The sequence below is a fragment of the Mastomys coucha genome, unplaced genomic scaffold (genome assembly GCF_008632895.1).
Source record: "Mastomys coucha isolate ucsf_1 unplaced genomic scaffold, UCSF_Mcou_1 pScaffold16, whole genome shotgun sequence".
In the NCBI taxonomy this organism is placed as follows: domain Eukaryota; kingdom Metazoa; phylum Chordata; class Mammalia; order Rodentia; family Muridae; genus Mastomys; species Mastomys coucha.
In genome coordinates this window covers 22,400,190-22,419,670 of record NW_022196898.1, presented here as the reverse complement: position 1 = coordinate 22,419,670, position 19,481 = coordinate 22,400,190, and the positions used below count along the sequence as shown (strand labels likewise).

General features: G+C 33.9%; 1 protein-coding gene across 1 annotated transcript in view; it reads left to right on the top strand.

Moving 5' to 3' along the window:
• Positions 1 to 19,481, top strand: part of Si (sucrase-isomaltase) — a 72,171-nt gene that overhangs the window by 46,817 nt on the left and 5,873 nt on the right. Inside the window, exons 32-44 of the mRNA XM_031376029.1 lie at positions 876 to 1,004; positions 1,956 to 2,066; positions 3,359 to 3,421; positions 5,990 to 6,106; positions 7,409 to 7,496; positions 8,724 to 8,862; positions 10,179 to 10,312; positions 11,258 to 11,292; positions 11,379 to 11,495; positions 13,104 to 13,252; positions 16,953 to 17,037; positions 17,120 to 17,176; positions 17,682 to 17,806. Of these exons, the coding sequence (XP_031231889.1) occupies positions 876 to 1,004; positions 1,956 to 2,066; positions 3,359 to 3,421; positions 5,990 to 6,106; positions 7,409 to 7,496; positions 8,724 to 8,862; positions 10,179 to 10,312; positions 11,258 to 11,292; positions 11,379 to 11,495; positions 13,104 to 13,252; positions 16,953 to 17,037; positions 17,120 to 17,176; positions 17,682 to 17,806 (1,349 nt within the window). The remainder of the gene's footprint in view (positions 1 to 875; positions 1,005 to 1,955; positions 2,067 to 3,358; positions 3,422 to 5,989; positions 6,107 to 7,408; positions 7,497 to 8,723; positions 8,863 to 10,178; positions 10,313 to 11,257; positions 11,293 to 11,378; positions 11,496 to 13,103; positions 13,253 to 16,952; positions 17,038 to 17,119; positions 17,177 to 17,681; positions 17,807 to 19,481) is intronic.

Genomic DNA, 19,481 nt, shown 5'->3' with positions numbered 1-19,481 from the left:
GTGTGAATGCAGGCCTAAGGTATATGGTTGGAATAGATAAGGCTAAATGACAGACTTTAACAAATATCTTGTTTCCACAATACTCAGGAAATCAATTTAATCTATATTAAAGAATTCTTGTAACACATAAGCACACCAGTGTATGAGACTATCCATGAAGTGCTAATTTTACATTAAGAACCTCATTATATAACATTGGTTCTATATTGTAATCTAATACTACTGAATGCATTATTATCAGAAAAATAATTACACACATGCAAATCAATATTTGAAAATGAGACTTTCCAGAATTATCCTAGTATGACAGTTAAAAAGTTTACATAAACTGGAATAATTTAGAAAAGTGTTGATTGACAGAAAATAATTTGCAAATTAGTTAATATTTCCAAATGTTTAAATGTAAACAATGAATCATTTAACTTATTTCAAAACTCAATTTAAATTATATAAGACCAAAACATTTATAATAATTGATCAATTTTAAATATTTTGTTTCTTTTGCTATTGTTATAATTAAATTCTCTTGATATGACTTATGATTAATATAAATATAAAAGCATTTATTGTATATGCATTGAAATTTCAGTTTCTAAGTGACCATATTACCACAATTTTATAGTATTAAAATCCTTTTGTCTCTATTTTCAATGGACTCCAATATTGAAGTAATTTTTTATTTAGAATGTTTACTTCACAGATAAAATGATTATTGAACCATTGACTAAGTCAATCATGCATATAAAATTGTTCTTAGTCTATTTTTCACTCTTTATCACCATTTCAAAATTCTTTAATACAGATCTTACTACACAGGTGATACAAGGCATAACCTCCAAAGAATTCTTCCAAATTGTTATTATTTTCTATTTTAGGATGTTCAGTATACAGACATCAATTATATGGAAAGGCAACTAGACTTCACAATTGGTGAACGATTCAAGACTCTTCCTCAGTTTGTTGACAAAATAAGAAGCGAGGGAATGAAATATATTATTATACTGGTCAGTACCAATTTTTAAGGGAATTCTATTGTTTGTTTGTATTTACTTTTCTAAAATGAGAGTATGAAAGACTTTCAAAAGTAAAAGGAGGTCACCTTTGGACTTGGATTCTTGTGATGACTCACTAATTAAGAGAACTTTCTCTTTTTTAGGAAAAGCACAGTTTTGGTCTCTTCTGAGCCCTTCAGCATCCATGGAAGTGATACGCACACACACACACACACACACATCACATACACAAACACACACACATCACACACACACACACACACACATCACACACACACACACACACACACATCACACACACACACACAAACCATACATAAATACAAATTTAAATAATGAAAACAATTTTCAAACTCTACTCCTACCTACTGACTTTTTTCCTATTAATATTATATTTTATTTACTTGGGCTATTCCCAGCTACCTGAGAATAAGTTCTATGTATAAAAATACAAAGGAAAGTGACAGATATTAAACGCAAAATGTGCTTTCCTCACCACTCTAGTCGTAAATGGCTTCAACTTAGACAAATGAGACTGGATATTTTTGTTCCTATATAAATTTTAGATGCTCTTTTGAATTTCTTCTTTTGTTTTTCTCATTTAAAATTTGGTTTCCTCTGGGATGAATAAAAATAATCAGTGGAAAGGTAAGTTTAAAAATATATTTTATAGAGCTTCCTAGACAACTGAAAAAATATTCATCATGTAAAAATGAAACCAAAAAGTACTTAATAAGCTTGCTTGAGTTCCTAACTGATGGTTTTGAGAAGTTTTCAGAATCTAGATGTGGTACTGGTGTTTGGCCATTTCTTCAAATGGGAGCAGAAGTTGTGATAATGCAAAGGTGGAAAGTTACAGTGTCTCTGATTGACCACCCAACACATTGGAGATTTACTGAGTTTGTTATTTGTTTTAAATTTGTATTGTTCATTTAATCTCAGGATCCAGCAATTTCAGGAAATGAAACACAGCCCTACCCTGCCTTTGAACGAGGAATAGAAAAAGATGTTTTTGTCAAATGGCCTAACACAAATGACATTTGTTGGGCAAAGGTAACTCAATATTGTTTACCTGGATAATTTTGAAAATGCTAGATAATTTATTTCATTAAATATTTTTAAAACATTCAGAATTAAAGATAAAATAAATATTTAATAATTAAAACATTATACATACTATCTGATCTAGATCTGAATTATTAGGCACAAATAAGAAATTCATATAAATCCTAAAACTAAATATTTTACCATTAAATTGTGTTTTATTAAATGTTTAAGTCTGTTTTGTGTTTTATAATGAAACTTCCCATAGTGGAATGACTCCTCCCGATGTTATGCTGTGATGAATAGTTATGTAGTCTTACTTTCTCAAAAAGCACCTTATTGATAAAAATAGTAATGGTTTGGGTTTTGTTGTTATTTTGTTTGAGGACTAAACTCTGACTAAAGTGAATAAGGAAAGTTATTCACTGAACCTTACAAACAGTAATACTGAGATCCAAGTGAATTATTGAAATGTTTGGATTTGATTTCCATATAGTATTTTTAAGGATTAAATAGAATGGGGGAATTAAAAGACTAAAAACTGATTGACCTCTATAGCAAGATCAGAGCTTCGCTGGTGTGGGGAGAACCAGCAAGAGAATCTGGGAGGTGCAGGATAACTTGCTTCCAGAGTCAGAGACTGTAGCCTGTAGTAGGAAGGAGAGAGATAATGGTTTCCCGGACATGCAAAATGTTTTTCTGTACAAATTGGGCTGAAAGAGAAATAAGTCGAACTGCTCATTTTTGCCACCTCAGGGCTTTAAGGCTTGTGGGTCAGGGTTAGTTGTTTTCTCTGACTTCTGTGAAAAGCACACTTCCTAGAACCTTGGGCCTCTTCTATGTCTCTTGATTAGGAAGATTTTTTTCTTTAATATTCAAGAAAAATCTAATAACATTTAAAATAGAATAAATTTTAAAAATTCTTATGTTAATGACATAATTTATTAAATATGTCTAATTGTTCCTATTCTTTGGTCATTGTCATTGTTGTTGTTGGATCCAAGTTATGATATTTGTGATAAAAGCATTGAGTGCAAGCATAGGGTGAATACCAGTTAATCGATCACATCACATTCACAGTGGTTATAGTACATGCTAAATTTTAGGGAATATGGATGAAGAAAATACACATAATTTAGATGTTCTTTTCTCTAGATTTAAAAGTACTGTAAAAAGAAATGTTTAAGGTATAAGTACAGGGACTAAGGGAAAAGCAATATAAAAGTAAGATGATGCTTCTAATACGACAACATCATACCCTATTCATCTTGAACTATTATTCCATTACTACTGTTTTACAGGTTTGGCCAGATTTACCTAATATTACCATAGATGAGACTATAACAGAAGATGAAGCTGTTAATGTAAGTCTCGTATTGCTAAATTCCAAAAATCAGATTTTCAAATTAAATGTCATATTAGCATTTACTTGATTTTCCTTTAAAAGGAGGAAGCTTTTAAAAAACATTTTCTTTTGGATTGTTTTCCATTGTCTTTATCTAACTTTTCCTATATATGAAGTTTTAGGAGTAACTAGATGACGGATTGTAAGTTTTAAATCACATTTAGAATTTTCTTTTCTTCTCTTTTCTTCTTTATTAGATGTTTTCTTCATTTACACTGCAAATTTTATCCCCTCCAAAACCCCCATATTCCATCCCCCTCTCCCTGCTCACTAACCCACCCACTCCTGCTTACCTGTCCTGGTATTCCCCTACACTGGGGCACCAAGCTTTCACGAGACCAAGGGCATCTCCTTTCATTGATGTCCCACAAGACCATCCTCTGCTACATATACAGCTGATCCCTCCACGTGTACTCTTTGGTTGGTGGTTTAGACCCTGGGAGCTCTGGTGCTACTGATTGGTTCATACTGTTGTTCCTCCTATGGGGCTTAAATCCCTTCAGCTCCTTGGGTTCTTCCTCTAGATCCTTCATTGGGGACCCTGTACTCAGTCCAATGGATGGCTGTGAGCCTCTACTTCTTTATTTGTCAGGCACTGGAGAGCCTCTCAGGAGTCAGCTATACAAGGCTCCTGTCAGTAAGCACTTGTTGGCATCCACAATAGTGTCTGGATTTGAGGACTGGATATGGGATGGATCCATAGGTGGGAAAATCACTGGATGGCCTTTTCTTCAGTTTCTGCCCCAAACTTTGTCTCTGTATCTCCTCCCAATGCATTTTGTTCCCCCTTCTAAGAAGGACTTAAGTATCCACATTTTGGTCTTCTTTCTTCTTGAGCTTCATGTGGTCTGTGAATTGTATCTTGGGTATTCCCTACTTCTGGCCTAATATCCACTTATCAGTGAGTGTATACCATGTGTGTTCTTTTGTGACTGGGTTACCTCACTCAGGATGATATTTTCTAGTTCTATCCATTTGCCTAAGAACTTCATGAATTCATTTTTAATAGCTGAGTAGTACTCCATTGTGTAGATGTACCACATTTTCTGTATCCATTCTTCTGTTGAGGAACACCTGGGTTGTTTCCAGTTTCTGGCTATTATAAATAAGGCTCCTATGAACATAGTGGAACATGTGTCCTTATTACATGGTGGAGCATCTTCTGGGTATATACCCAAAAGTGTTATAGCTGAGTCCTCAGGTAGTACTATGTCCAATTTTCTGATGAACCGCTAAACTTATTTCCAGAGTGTTCGTACCAGTTTACAATCCCACCAGCAATGGATGAGTGTTCCTCTTTCTCCACAATCTTGCCAGCATCTGCTGTCACCTGAGCTTTTGCCTTACAGAAGCTTTGAAATTTAATGAGGTCCCATTTGTCAAGTCTTGGTCTTACAGCACAAGCCATTGGTGTTCTGTTCAGGAAATTTTCTCCCGTGCCTATGTGCTCGAGGCTCTTCCACACTTTCTTTTCTATTAGCTTCTGGTTTTAATTTAATGTTGGGTTTCAAACTCAGGTCAAAAGGTTAAGACAACTATTTAACATATCAAAGTGAGCCTAACTCACCAGGCTCTAGCTGGAATCTCTTCTCACTGCTTACAGGGCCCTCTAGCTGGTATAACCCACACCCAACCCTGGACTTTTCCAACCCAGAAGCTGGGCTGCCTTTTCCCTAGCTTTCTTTGTTTATGTAACCTGCTGTAACTGCTCCCTGACTCTCCTTTACCTCCCATTTTCCCCACCCTTCTCCTCACATAGCTCATGATCATGTCCACTCCATACTCTCCAGGATTCCCCTGTCTGTGGCTATGCTCTCCCATAATCTAAAATAAACTTTCTCCACGACCATACTTAGGATCAATCCACATCCTTTTCTTTTGAGTTCTTTTTTTTTCATTGACTTAACATGAGATGTTATTATAATGTTACTTTACTTTACTTTCCTCTGATTACCCTGTATCACTCAGCATACTACTCCTAGATTCTGTGGTGATTAAAAGCAAAGTATTATCATGCTTATCTTATAGAAAATAGGTTTTAAGACACAAGCTGTCCCAAAAGTCAGAGTTTTTACCTGGTTCTCCTTCTCCCAGTAAACCTCAATAGCCAAAACCTCCTCAATTTGCGGGTTGCGGTTTTGTGCACACTTCCTATTTCTGTTTGGATTTCATGTGGCTTGAGCTTACACAACCCCTGTGATTCATATATGAAGCTGCTCTATTTTATCAAAAAAAAAAAAAAAAGTCCTTGTAGTCATCAGCCTCCTCGGATTAATGGAATTGTGTAGCCTGTTTTACACAAGATCCATGAGCTGTTCTCTCATCACCAACTTGAGACTGGGAGGAACACTTTCCTCCTCTTTGAACTTTCATCCCTGTCTTCATTGCCATGGGATGTTGGAGAGAAACTAGATTAATCATTACTCATGTGTCATTAGAGAATCTAAAAACGAAGTTCTGGTCATATATACATGTTCTCTGAGGACTTTTTCAATAAGAGCATGCATCTCCGTTTTCTTTTGTTTAGGCTTCCAGAGCACATGTAGCATTTCCAGACTTCTTTAGGAATTCCACATCAGAGTGGTGGGCAAGAGAAGTTTATGATTTCTACAACGAAAAAATGAAGTTTGATGGCTTGTGGATTGTACGTGAGATTTTAAGATGTGTTTTTCTTTTATTTATTCTGTAGTTGTCTTGCAAATATAGTAATGCCTATGTAGCCTGGTCGCTTAGCTCACTCCTTTGTTGCTGAACATTTTGTTATACAAAAGAGCCTAGAATAGACCTTTCAGTTTTCAATATATATGTATGACTGTTACTTCCTGGGTTTTTCCACTTGAGAAAGTAGCCAAAGTAGCCACTGTTTTTAATTATGAAAAATACATTAACCACTCACTTTATTTTACTTAGTGCAAAAATGGAATACTCAAATATTAACAGAGGTAATGTCTCTCAGAAGTCTTCTTTATCTTAGAAGAAACTTTATGATCTTGTTACAAATTTTATCAGTGTAGTTTTGAGATAAAAGGAATCTGCATTTCTATAGGTAAATATTTAATGCAGGAGAATGTACAAAGTGCTTGTCCAGCTTTTTTGATTGGGATTGATTGTTGCAATACCTTGAACATGGATAATAGCATTTACTTATACTTTAACTAAGGAAATTTAATGTATGAACATACCTATAGGCTACAAAATCCCATGATACATAATATATGATTCAAAATTGTTTATTTGATATTCAAACATTTGAAGTGTAAGAAATACTTCATAAACATGTCCCTGAGTACTAAATGTGGATCAGAAAAGATAATTTTTTTCTCAAGGGGTGTAAATTATTTCATGAGAGTTATTAAAGTATCTGTCCATTTTGCTTGATTACAGAGACTCTAATCCATGTGCTGAGTAGAGGGGCTACTTGTCGCTTATTGGCCCTATGGCTGAAATTCAGTATAAAGATTCCCTTTGACGTTGTTTACATTGTAAACTACACATCTTGTGTTTTCAAACATAAAACAATTTTTGTCAGTTTGAAGTAGGGTTAGAGGGAGTGGAGGTTATAAGACACATATAATCATAAATTATATCATAGGAGCATAATATTCAATTCAGTCTTATTTGCATAAATCTATATGAAAAATACAGTACTTTCTGTTTCTCTAATGAGGCATAAATTATAGAAGTCCCTTTGAAAATTCTGAGCTAAACAAGGCATTTTAATGAAATGTTTTATAATTTTGAAATATGGAGAAAACAAAAGGAAATTCAAAACCCTTTAACTTATTTTTACTCGAACACTCCAAATTAATTACTATAGTACTCTCTACTTCCCAGATAGCACCCACTGCCTAACGATAATGACAGTACCGAGTCAGTCTCCTGAGTTCTGGAATTAGAAACTGGTGCTACCAAATTATTCTATTCAACTTGTTGTTTTCTCTTTAAGGATATGAATGAGCCTTCCAGCTTTGTAAATGGAACAGTTACAAATAAATGTAGAAATGATATACTAAATTATCCACCTTATTTCCCAGGTACAATTTGAATTCTATACTTTTTTATAATATTGTATCATTAGTATTGCTTATTGTTTATGCAGACCTCAAGTTATAGTAATTATAAATTTATCCTAAAATTTCAATGGTCAGTCACACAGACAAACATGTCCAAACACATGTCCAATATCCAAGAACTCAATACTTTTTTGAAGATAAAAGTAAAAGTAAATTTCTGTACACATAATTCTAACTTAACTCAACTTTTTGTTATGGTTTTAGAAGAATTTTCTAAATTGAATTACTTAATTCCTTTCATCATTAAAAATTGCTTAGCAATTTTTCCTGGAAAGGGGAAAATGGAAGAAAGTTGTCATTTTCTGCCACTTGTGGTTTGGTGACAGAGAATGTCTGAAAGGAGGTAGCAAACACAAAGTTTGTTGAAGACAAGAGCAGCTTTGGTTCTGAGACTTGTGCTCCAAGTTGATTATTTTAATAACAATGTAATCAATCTATATTTGTTATTTGAGTGAATAAAAAGCAATAGAATTTTTAGCAATGGGGAGATGAGTTAATGGTAGAGTGCCTACTGCTCTTTCAGAGAACCAAAGTTTGGTTCTTAGCACTCTCCTGCAATAGCTAAACACTGTAATAACCCAGGTCCAGAGAATCCAACACTACTTTTGGCCTCCATGAGCACGTACTCATAGACATGTGCACATACATAAGAAATCAAAAGAAAATTTTAACAATCGTAGGCAACTAACAGTGTACTTATATTTTAGGTATTTTTAAAGTTTCATGTACTATTCTACAGATCACTACAGATAATTAACATTGGTATATACAAAGTGTACAAATGATTAAAATCATTAATTAAAATCTCATAATTTCTTTACCCTAAGAACACATGACTGGATCGAATTTTAACATTTGGTACAAAGTATATGCGTTTACTATGGCACATTAGGTGAATATAGCTAACTGAGGTGTATAATGTTTCAGAATATTTTTAAGAACAGATTTTTCACATATTTACCATAACAAATTGTTGAATGTTTTGAGCGATCATTGTGATACTGAGCCCGTGTTCATTAGTATCCATTTTAATCATGAATTTAAACATTATTTTGTACTTCATGAGAAACTTTTATGTCATTAATAAAACAAATCTGAAAATTTAAATTAATGCATATGTAGTTATAAGCTGCATATTTCAAGTCATGGTCTTCAAAGTATTACTATATTTTCTCTGATTTTTCCCAGAACTCACTAAAAGAGGTGAGGGGTTACATTTCCGAACCATGTGCATGGAAACAGAACATATCCTTAGTGATGGATCATCAGTTTTGCATTATGATGTACACAATTTATATGGATGGTCACAAATAAAACCCACTCTGGAGTAAGTGATGTTTCTACTTTTCTCCTCTGCTTTGCTGGTTCAATTTATATTGATGATAATAGCTTCAAGCTTTCATACTTGAGTCTTGAGAAATTTCTTTCCATTTCAATTGTTCTTTGTAAATTACTTCTTTCATAAATTAAAAATAAAAATTCATTTGTCTCAATCAGGTAAGAAATCTGCCAGTCTACTTATCATTATAATGATATTATTGGTTTTTTTATTTTTTCATGTTAGTCCAAAGAATTTTAGGCCATTTTAATGTTATATGTCCATGTCTGTGTCATTCATATATATATATATATATATATATATATATATGTGTGTGTGTGTGTGTGTGTGTGTGTGCTAGTATATGTGATATGTCACATATATGTGTATCCCATGTATGTATATGCTATATATACATATATGCTAATATATATATATGTCATATGTATGTATATGTCATATATACATATATATATATGCTTATCAGAGACAGAGATAAGTAAGTACTTGCATGTTGAAAGATGAAAAATGAAAAGTGAAAAAAGATACAGATAGTGCAAATTAATGTATCTTTGCATATGTTTTAAGCTGAAATATATTTTAATAGTCAAAGTCATTAACACTACTCTCTAAGGATAGAAGAGAAAGAGAAGAATAATTATAAACGCATTTGTAAAATCCATTTTTTGATGAGATCTGACTAGCGATAAATTGTAGAACTAAAGTACAATGATTGCTTTTTTAAAAAAACAAGTAAACCATTAAAGTTTCCCATTCTCTCTAATCTGTTATGCAAAGAGTGCTTTAGCAACTATATTCTTCAGAGTCATATGTACAAAAATATGGATGTTATAACTGAGAAGGTAAGCTACATTGAGTCATACATTTAGACTTATATGCTCTATTTGATTATTAGCTTATTTAATGTCATTTATAGTTAATTCACATTGGTTGAAATTTTAAAAAGAAAATTTTCATGTTAAATGTACATGTCACTCTAGTAAATGTTAGAAGAGAAAAAAAAAAATGCCTGTCATGCCTGGAAGGGTTTTAGTATATCTTGAGTGAAGTGTTACCTGTAACAGGAAACCTGTACTATAAAGCAAATAAATAGTATGTTTTCATAAGGTTGTGTCATGACACAAGTTTCTAATTCCAGCACCTGGAAAGCAGATATCTGAGTTTGAGACCATTCTGATATATAATGCAAGTTCCTGAGCAGTGAGGATTACAAAAAGAAACTCTTTTTTAAAAAGTAAACAAAAAAGGAAATATTTAAGGAAAATCAATGATGTAAATATGGAACATATGTCTGCATTTTACAGTGCATTACAGAACACCACTGGTCTTAGAGGGATAGTCATTTCTCGGTCCACATATCCCACAGCTGGTCGATGGGGGGGACATTGGCTTGGAGACAATTATGCAAACTGGGAGAATTTGGAAAAATCACTCATTGGTATGTGATATTTATCTTCTATCAGTATGTTTTATACTTTTCAAGAAAATATTTATTTTGTCTTGTACTAGGTAAATATCATCACTAAATTGTAAGAATTAAAATATAAACGTAATTTTTATGAACTAGGACACCACTGAATTTCTCTAGTCAGGCAGATATAATCAAAGATACTCTAGAGCAGTAAATGACTGATGACACTCAGCTAGTTTATTTCAATAGAAATATCTTTAACCATTTGGATTGCTTCCAGGCCCAACTTGCAATAGCTTGAAGAGACACTATTCTAAAGCAAAGAAAGAAATTAGTACATATTATCTGCTAGAGAATACAACTTACTGAGAGATGGTAAAGAAAAAAAACATAAAACTAAAGTATTCACTGACACTAAATATATGGCAAAAGGCTGTACATTTCAAACCATGAATAGACAATTACTCTTTTGATTCTAGAATTAAACATTATTGTGTAATGATAGATTCCTTCAAACCACACTTAGAATATCTTTACCAAAGAGATGAGAAATTATATGTATTAAATTTTGTTGAAGTTCTCATTCATTGTATTACTTAATAAAAGCAGTTTTGTTCGTTCCATACGGCAAAACAAATGGATAAAGACTAGCAAAAAAACATTTATTTTAAGAAATAAAATGAAAACAAAGCACTGCTACGTAGTCTTGTGCCACTGTTATGATGAGAGCTTATTTGTGCTTAAATTATGTTATAGTCCTATTATCTTAACACATGTGATCTCTTATTTTTAAGAATATCATTACACTCATAAGTACAATAACAACTATTCTAAGTTTTGTAAGAAAATAATTTACTAACACCAAAATATTTCACTTCTAAAAATCGATATACAAAGAGACCATCTTTGTAATAAAGGTAAAATACTAAAATAAATGAAAATATCAATGGAACATTTTATTCTAATTTTTAGGTATGCTGGAATTTAATCTTTTTGGGATACCATATGTAAGTAGATCTGTTTAATTTATATTTGCAGTCTATACATATTTAGAAACAGTCCTTGATATGCATTAAATATAACTATCTTTTAGGTTGGAGCAGATATCTGTGGTTTCTTTAACGATTCAGAATACCAACTCTGTGCTCGTTGGATGCAAGTTGGAGCCTTTTATCCATATGCAAGAAATCACAACATTCAATTTACTAGAGTATGTAATTACTACATTTATGTCAATTTTGTTGAATGTATTTTTCCCTATGCAGCCTTATATTGTTTGTTGACACTTCAATTATATTTTACTTGACAATGTTATAAATGAATACGTCAAATCTTTTAATATTTATGAAGTTGTAGTAAGTATGGACTGAATTGTACCCAGAAAACATGGCTTGCTTACAGAACATATACACTATGATTTTGCAAGAGTTAGGGGAAAAAATATCTTAGCATAGAATGCATTTCAAACTGGGACAGAGTTACAACAAAAATTTCAACTTGAAACTAAATTGATTAGAAGTATGACACATTTGCAATAATGGATGAAATAGGAAGATCTAAAAGCAAATATTGAAAAAGCAAGTTTAGAAATTGAGAAACAAGAAAATATAGCATGATTAGTAGGAGCAGATTTCTGTGTAGTGGCAATGTCTGAGAGTTATTAATTTGTTTGTATAGAATTTTTAGTGTTATGTTAGACAGTGAGTAATTTAATGGAAGACTGTGAACAGTAAGAGGCAATATGCTACTGTACACTATCTGGTGATAAACTTTTAATTTGCAGAGAAAAGAATTGATCAGAAAGCTTGTCAGTCCAAGGTTAACAATAGAAAGTATCAGAAAGACATAATAGTAGCACATTTATGACTTAACAGATGTGTTGAGGAAATTTTGTACTATTCAAGTTTTGCTTTAACTAGGGGGAGTGGATTTATTTTCTTAATAATCAAATTACAAGGATACAAAGCAAGTTAGGACTACACTTTGAAGTTGTTTTAAAGACAAACAAACTATGGAGAAATTTTCAAGAACTATGAGCATTTGATAGAAATCTGTTACTAATTTAGGATATTACCACACTGGAGAAAAAGGACAGGTATTAAGAATTGTGTGGATAGGGAGTGGTTTAAGGAATATTTATGGAGTATATATATATATATATATATATATATATATATATGCTTAAATATTTAGACTATATTCTAATGTTTCATTATATTATAATATGATTTATTTATATCAATTTATATTTAAAATGTGTTAAAGTCAAATAATTATGAGTTATGGAGAATACAGGTGAGGATATTTATGAAGTAGTATTGCACCATTGATAATATTCCTTTGACATGAAGTGGATATTCCAAAGGAGACTGAAATACATTCAAGATTAGTGTGCACATTCTTCCTGTGATATTTATAGTATATTAATATGTTCATTTCACTTGAGACTTTATGGTGATGTGTGAGGCTAATACGGTGATCTCCACTTATCTCTTGGTATTTCAGGCCACATTTGTCTAACAAACCATATCATTTCTTTTCTAGATTTCACATATCAAAATTGAGTACGACCATAGCTGACAATATATTTATCATCTTTTAAAATATGAACTATACTTTGTATGGTTTACCTACATCAAATCAAGCTTCGGACTTAATTTTCATTATCTTATTAAAATAGTAATATTCTACCACTTTCATTTCTCATATAAAACAGAATTGGAGATTTTCATAAAGATAGTATATAGAACATAACATTATTAATAATGTGCTACTTTTATTCTCTAATAATGTACTGTTGCATTGTGCTTTGTTTCAGAGGCAAGATCCTGTTTCCTGGAATGAAACTTTTGCTGAAATGTCAAGGAAAGTTTTAGAAATCAGATACACTTTGCTGCCCTATTTCTACACACAGATGCATGAAGCCCATGTTCATGGTGGAACGGTCATCAGACCTCTAATGCATGAGTAAGTGTGAATTAATTTTTTTCTTAAATGAGTAGCATTTGACTAATCTATTATTGACTATAGTAAAATAATTCATAGATGCTTTATTATATACTTTGAGCTAATAAAGAGTTTACATAATTAATTCTAATAAGTCTACATATGTATTCAGTTAGCATATAAAATCCCCTAATTGTTAAACAAATAATACTTTAAAATAATCTCTTTAACTTATTCATGAGGCAGTTTGCATCTCAAATCTCCTGTTCTGAGTAATTAAATAAGGTGGCCTCCAGATTTCACTAATGATAAACTAATAAAAAGTCACAACTGTCTCTTATAACTTAAGAGCTAATACTCAAAATGATTAAAATCATAAATTTCAGTTGTATGCCTTCACGTTGGATTGAAGATTAAAAGACGTAGCAACTAAGAAACTGCAGTATACCCAGCCCTAAATGGGATACCTCTACCTCTTAAAGCTCAGCAATTATTGTGTGATAGGTAGAAAGATTGTCAGAGCCAGGGAGACTGTAGATGGCCACAGGAGAACAGGGTTTTCCACACACAACAGGGAAGCTGTACATAGGAACTCACAGTTCACAGAACACTGCTCAGACAGTGTTCTCAAAAGATTCTGCAGCTGGAGCCATGAGTCCCACCATGTGTATACTCTTTGGTTGGTGGTTTAGTCCCAGGGAGCTCTGAGGGTACTAGTTAGTTCATATTGTTGTTCGTCCTAAGGGGCTGCAAGCCCTTCAGCTCCTTGGGTCCTTTCCCTAGCTCCTTCACTGGGAACCCTGTGCTCATTCCAATGGACGGCTGTGAGCCTCTACTTCTGTGTTAGTCGGGCACTGGCAGAGCCACTCAGGGGACAGCAATATCAGGCTCCTATCAGCCAGCACTTGCTGGCATCCACAATAATGTCTGGATTTGATGATTGAATATGGGAAGGATTTCCAGGTGGGGAAGTCTCTGGATTATCCTTCCTCAGTCTCTGCTTCATAGTTTGTCTCTACAACTCCTTCCATGGGTATTTTTTTCCCTCTTCTAAGAAGGATAAAAGTATCCACACTTTGGTCTTTCTCCTTCTTGAGTTTCTTGTGGTTTATGGATTGTACTTTGGGTATTCCGAGCTTCTGAGCTAATATCTATCCACTTATCAGTGAGTGCATACCATGTGTGTTCTTTTGTGATTGGGTTACCTCACTCATCAGTGGGAGGAGAGGCCCTTGGTCCTGTGAAGGTTCTATACCTCAGTAAGGGAATGCCAGGGCTAGGAAGCAGGAGAGGGTAGGTTAGAGAAAAAGGAGAGAGGAGATGGGACAGGGTTTTTTGTTTGGTTGGTTTTTTTGGAGGGGAAACCGGGAAAGGAGATATCATTTGAAATGTAAATAAAGAAAATATCTAATAAAAAATTAAAAAAAAAAAACCTCAATGGCTTAGCTATGCAGTGTAGACTGACTTGATTCACTGTGGGAGCAGAATGAAGTATCATCTCCCCACTGAAAACAGTTTGCACAATTTAAAAACCTGAAATTAACACATGAACTTTATGCCAGCATACTTTGCACCCAATTATAACACGTTTATCTGTACCTACATTTTGAAAACTGAATAAATTACTCTGGGGGGAAAAAAGTTTCTGCAAGCTCACTCCAGCCAAAAATCCAAACATTAGATGGGAAAATAGACAGGAAATCCTGCTCCTGTCTGAGGAACTCTTAGTAAGAGATGAGTTGTAGCAGATGGAGAGTCAGGTTTATGTGCCTAGCTTCTGGTGGGTTAAACATGCTCTAGGGGATAGTCATAGGCACACTATATAGGCAGCAGTATTTGGACACAATGGGATTTTATAATAAAGTGGAGAAAGGGTTGGGAGTGCAATAAAAGGATGTGATAATTAGAAGCAATTAGCAGTTGCGAATATGACTAAAACACAAAATAAAATCTCAAGGAAAGTATATTTAGAAAAAACAAATAAAATTTGTAGCAAGAAAAGGTACACCTCCATTCGAGGAACATGGAGGTTGTGTTCTTAACTCACCTGCCTGCCGCTGCCCCACTGTTCCTCTCACCATCTACTAACACTCCTTATAAGGCTAATCTGTTTGCAGTTCTAACATTTGAGGCTTTGATTATGGATTCTGAACAGTTCTTTTGTCAAGAGTGCTTCAGCCGTTGTTTCACAGCAAGTTCAGATAGGACTAAACCCCAGCAGCCAGTTTACCACTATGCTTGGTTGCTAATGAAATAAAAGCAAAACTAAACCTAATGTTCAATTTCAACAGCATAACATTGGCTAATTTCCTAATTTTTTTCCTATGATCATTTATTTTCAGTATTAGAAACCAACTTACATATGCAAGAATCTTTGATGACATAATGGTGTGTCAGCCAATAAGAAGAGCTTTGAACCTTCACAGGGCCAGTGGGAGAGGGCGGGGTGGCAGGCATGGGAAAGGGGGAGGCAACAGGGGCTTGTTTTTGTTGTTTTTGTTTGTTTCTTTGTTTTCTGGAGGGGAAACTGGGAATGGAGAAATTTACATGTAAATAAAGAAAATATCTAAAAAAGAAAAAAAAAAGAAGAGCTTTGAGATAAACAATCTTTCCCCTCTCCTCACTCTCTCCCACCCCAGTGATTTTTCTTCATCTCCTGGCAGTCATCTTTCCTCAGATTATAGATATAAACCTACACATCTTGTCTTAAAAATTCTTCAGTGAAAGTTTTATAATCTTTTTGCCAGCTGTCTCTCATTGCTGCTTTCGTTTTGTTATTTATTAGACAAAGTTAATATTTGAGTACCTGTATTAACTCTCTTCTATAAACTCTCCTCCATAGTGACTTGTTATTAAATTGTACAAATATTTAACAATCTTTTTTATTTTTGTTTGTTTTTGTTTTTTTAGTATAGAATAGAGTTTGTTCAGGGCATGGGGAGGGTAGTAGAGGCAGAGAAAGACAGAGAGAGGCAGAGAGTAAAGAAATAGAGACTGATCATGAGCACATAGAGAGAGGGGCCGGGAAGGGAATGGGAAGTGAAGAACAAGTGCAAGAAAGAAGAAAGAGAAGAATAAGAGAGGTGCGAGAGGACCAGCAGCCCTTTTATAGTGGGTCAGGGCTACCTTGTGTTGCAAGGTAACTGGGGGTAGAGTTTATACAGAATGCTAACATCCCCCTGTTTTAGTTTAATTTAAAAGGAAAAAAATAAAAAGAGGTGACAGAGAATAAGGTAGTTGTAATATCTGATTACTTCTGGCTGGCTTTGGGGCAGACTTGTCTCAAAGGAACCTAGAAGGATGGGTATGGGGGATGTTTGTCCAGTCTTAGGAGAGTTGGCTGTTTCCTGCTGTCCAGGGTCTGTGGAGCCATCTTAGGACAGGTCAGGAGGATCAGGCTCAGTAGAAGTATCTATATCTGTGACAGGAGATTGGAGCATCTGGAGGTTGCTTCTCTGGAGCTGTCCTGGATTTTGGTTTTACTCATAAAGTCTGTACTGCTCAACATTGCTTTCCAAGTAATAAAAGTGCCTTCTGTTCTAAATATTTTTGAGCATGGTTTTCAATTAAATCTAAAAAATAAAAATAAAAAAATAAAAAACAAAACAAAACAAAAACAAGAAAAATTACAGCAAACTAGGATCTCACTAAACATTTTATATTGTTCAGAAGAAATTAAATGCTTCAGTTTAGTTGAATTATTTGTGATTCTTTTGTCAAGGTTCTTTGAAGAAAAGGAAACCTGGGAAATATACAGGCAGTTCCTGTGGGGTCCAGCTTTTATGGTAACTCCTGTCATTGAACCTGTAAGTATGATCATGTGTTGTATTATCAAAATGATAGGATTTTATTTCAGATTATTTCACCGACTTTCTTTTTCAATTCCAGTTCTGGACCAGTGTGAGTGGTTATGTTCCCAAAGCTAGATGGTTTGACTACCATACAGTAAGTTTTGGAAGGATTTTGTGAAGTTAACTAAACATACACATACACACACATTCCTATAATTTATATATCTGTGTATTTTTTCATTTAAAAATTTTGAATTGTTTATATGCAATTAATTATATTTGAAATAAACTAACATACCATGGTACACTTGATTTATTTTGGCAAATAGCCACAGAAATGAATACCATATGACTAAAGTTCTGTTGCCTCTTTTGGCTATACAAAAATGATCATTAAGAATAATGGAGTTCTCCATTCTTTGTGAGCTTGTGAAATCTACACTTTCTATGTATAGGAAATCTGAAATCAAATAACATCTGGAAATGAAAGTGTAACCAGGACTTTAGGATACACATTAAATCAGAAGGTTTTTTAAAAATGTGTGTTTTGTTCATTTTTTTCAGTAGAAAATTGTGACATTTGATTTCATAAATGTGTTTTTTTACATCTTAAATTAATGATTATGTCATTTATCACACCCCTTTCTTCTCATTACTAGGGGGAAGACATAAAGGTCAGAGGAAAACTTCAAATGTTTTCAGCTCCTTATGATACAATAAATCTACATGTCCGGGGAGGTTATATTCTCCCATGTAAAGAACCGGCACAGAACACATATCACAGGTGAGTAAACTGTTTTTAGGACTGTAATTGCATTTTGTAAGGTATCTAGCTCTAAAAGTCAGAAGTTAGAAATGTCTGAGCTTTTTCCCATAATCCTTCTGTAGTAACACAGATGTGTAGTTATAAACAGAAGGTATGCCAGAAAATGAGGCTATTGATGAACTTCAGCTTTCCCTGCTTCCTATTTCAACTGGGATGATGAAAGCTATCCTGGTGGACGTCACCCTTAAAGCTTTGAGTCAGTTGAGTATCCACTGATCTGGGGAGTTGCATATTTTGTTCTGAGATGCACACAATCCTGTCCATCCTTTGTTTTAAGGGGAACATTCACTATAATGAACAGTAAATATAATAATCATGATAGCGACTGATGCTGTCTTTCAACATCACCTACCTAAAATTTTCTTTAAAATGTAATTTCAAAAGAAAACTGCTATTATCTCTCCATATGCAATATGCATAAAGATTGATGACTCATAGAACATTGTCTTCCAGTGATAAGTGCCTTTAGAAGTAAGGCTTCCCCATGAAGTGCAAACTAAAACTTCTTGACATTTGTATATAATATGCATTAATATTCACAAATGAATAGTTTGTCTTTTGAGGCTTATGGTAGGCTATCATCTTTTTTCTTTTTTTTTCTTTTTTTTAGTTTTTTAGTTTTTAACTGTGACACGGAACTAATGACACTTCTTAAAAATATTCATTTCTGATTTAGTTTTCTTTTTGAGGCAGGGACTCAAATAGTATAAACAGATTTTCAACTTCTCATGTTGCAAGAGATCTTCCTGTTTCTGTATCCTGGGTGCTGGTGGGATTTCAGGTAGTTTCCACCTTCCTTAGCATATGCAGTGAGAGAGCTCACACCATGAAAGCATGCTGGGCAAGCTGACTAACTGAGCTACATTCCCAGACCTGAAAACAGTATTTTTGTAAATCTCTCCAGAATACAAATATGAATTGTAGAAAAGCAAATGGGAGGGATAGAGGTTTCAATGGCTTTGCCATTTTCATAACCTCTATATCAGAAACAGCGCCACCATATTCGATGAACCTGCATGGACATTCCCTTTCACCCAGTGTCTGTGGTTTTAAGTGAATACTATCACATAGAACAGACCCACTATTCCAAACAGCCTTCATTTTCTATCCAACCAATCCCATGGTACCCATAGCAATCACAGCCGTTAGCGTTCAGCATTTGCAGCTCATAGTGTGGCATGCTTTTGGAACTTCATGGCACAGAGCCTTTTCAGTGTACTTCACTCATTTAATACTACATGAACGTAGTCCTTCCATCTCCTAACATTTTATCTTATTTATCACTGGATGATATTTGAGTTTATGAAGCTTACAGAGTCCCTATTATTTGATGACTTCCCTTTGATTTACATTTTGTTTCATTGCCTCCACCTTCTCATTTCCATTCTGGGCTATATTTTTTGACTGACACTTTGTGGAAATAAAGATATCCATTAACAATAAAGTCAGTCAACAATTAATAATGGTTGAGGTTAATATCCATTAACAATATTGTTAATAATAGTTCCTCGCTGGGCAGTGGTGGCGCATGCCTTTAAGCCCAGCACTTGGGAGGCAGAGGTAGGTAGCCAGCCTGGTCTACAGAGTGAGTTCCAGGGATATACAGAGAAACCTTGTCTCAAAAAAACAAAAA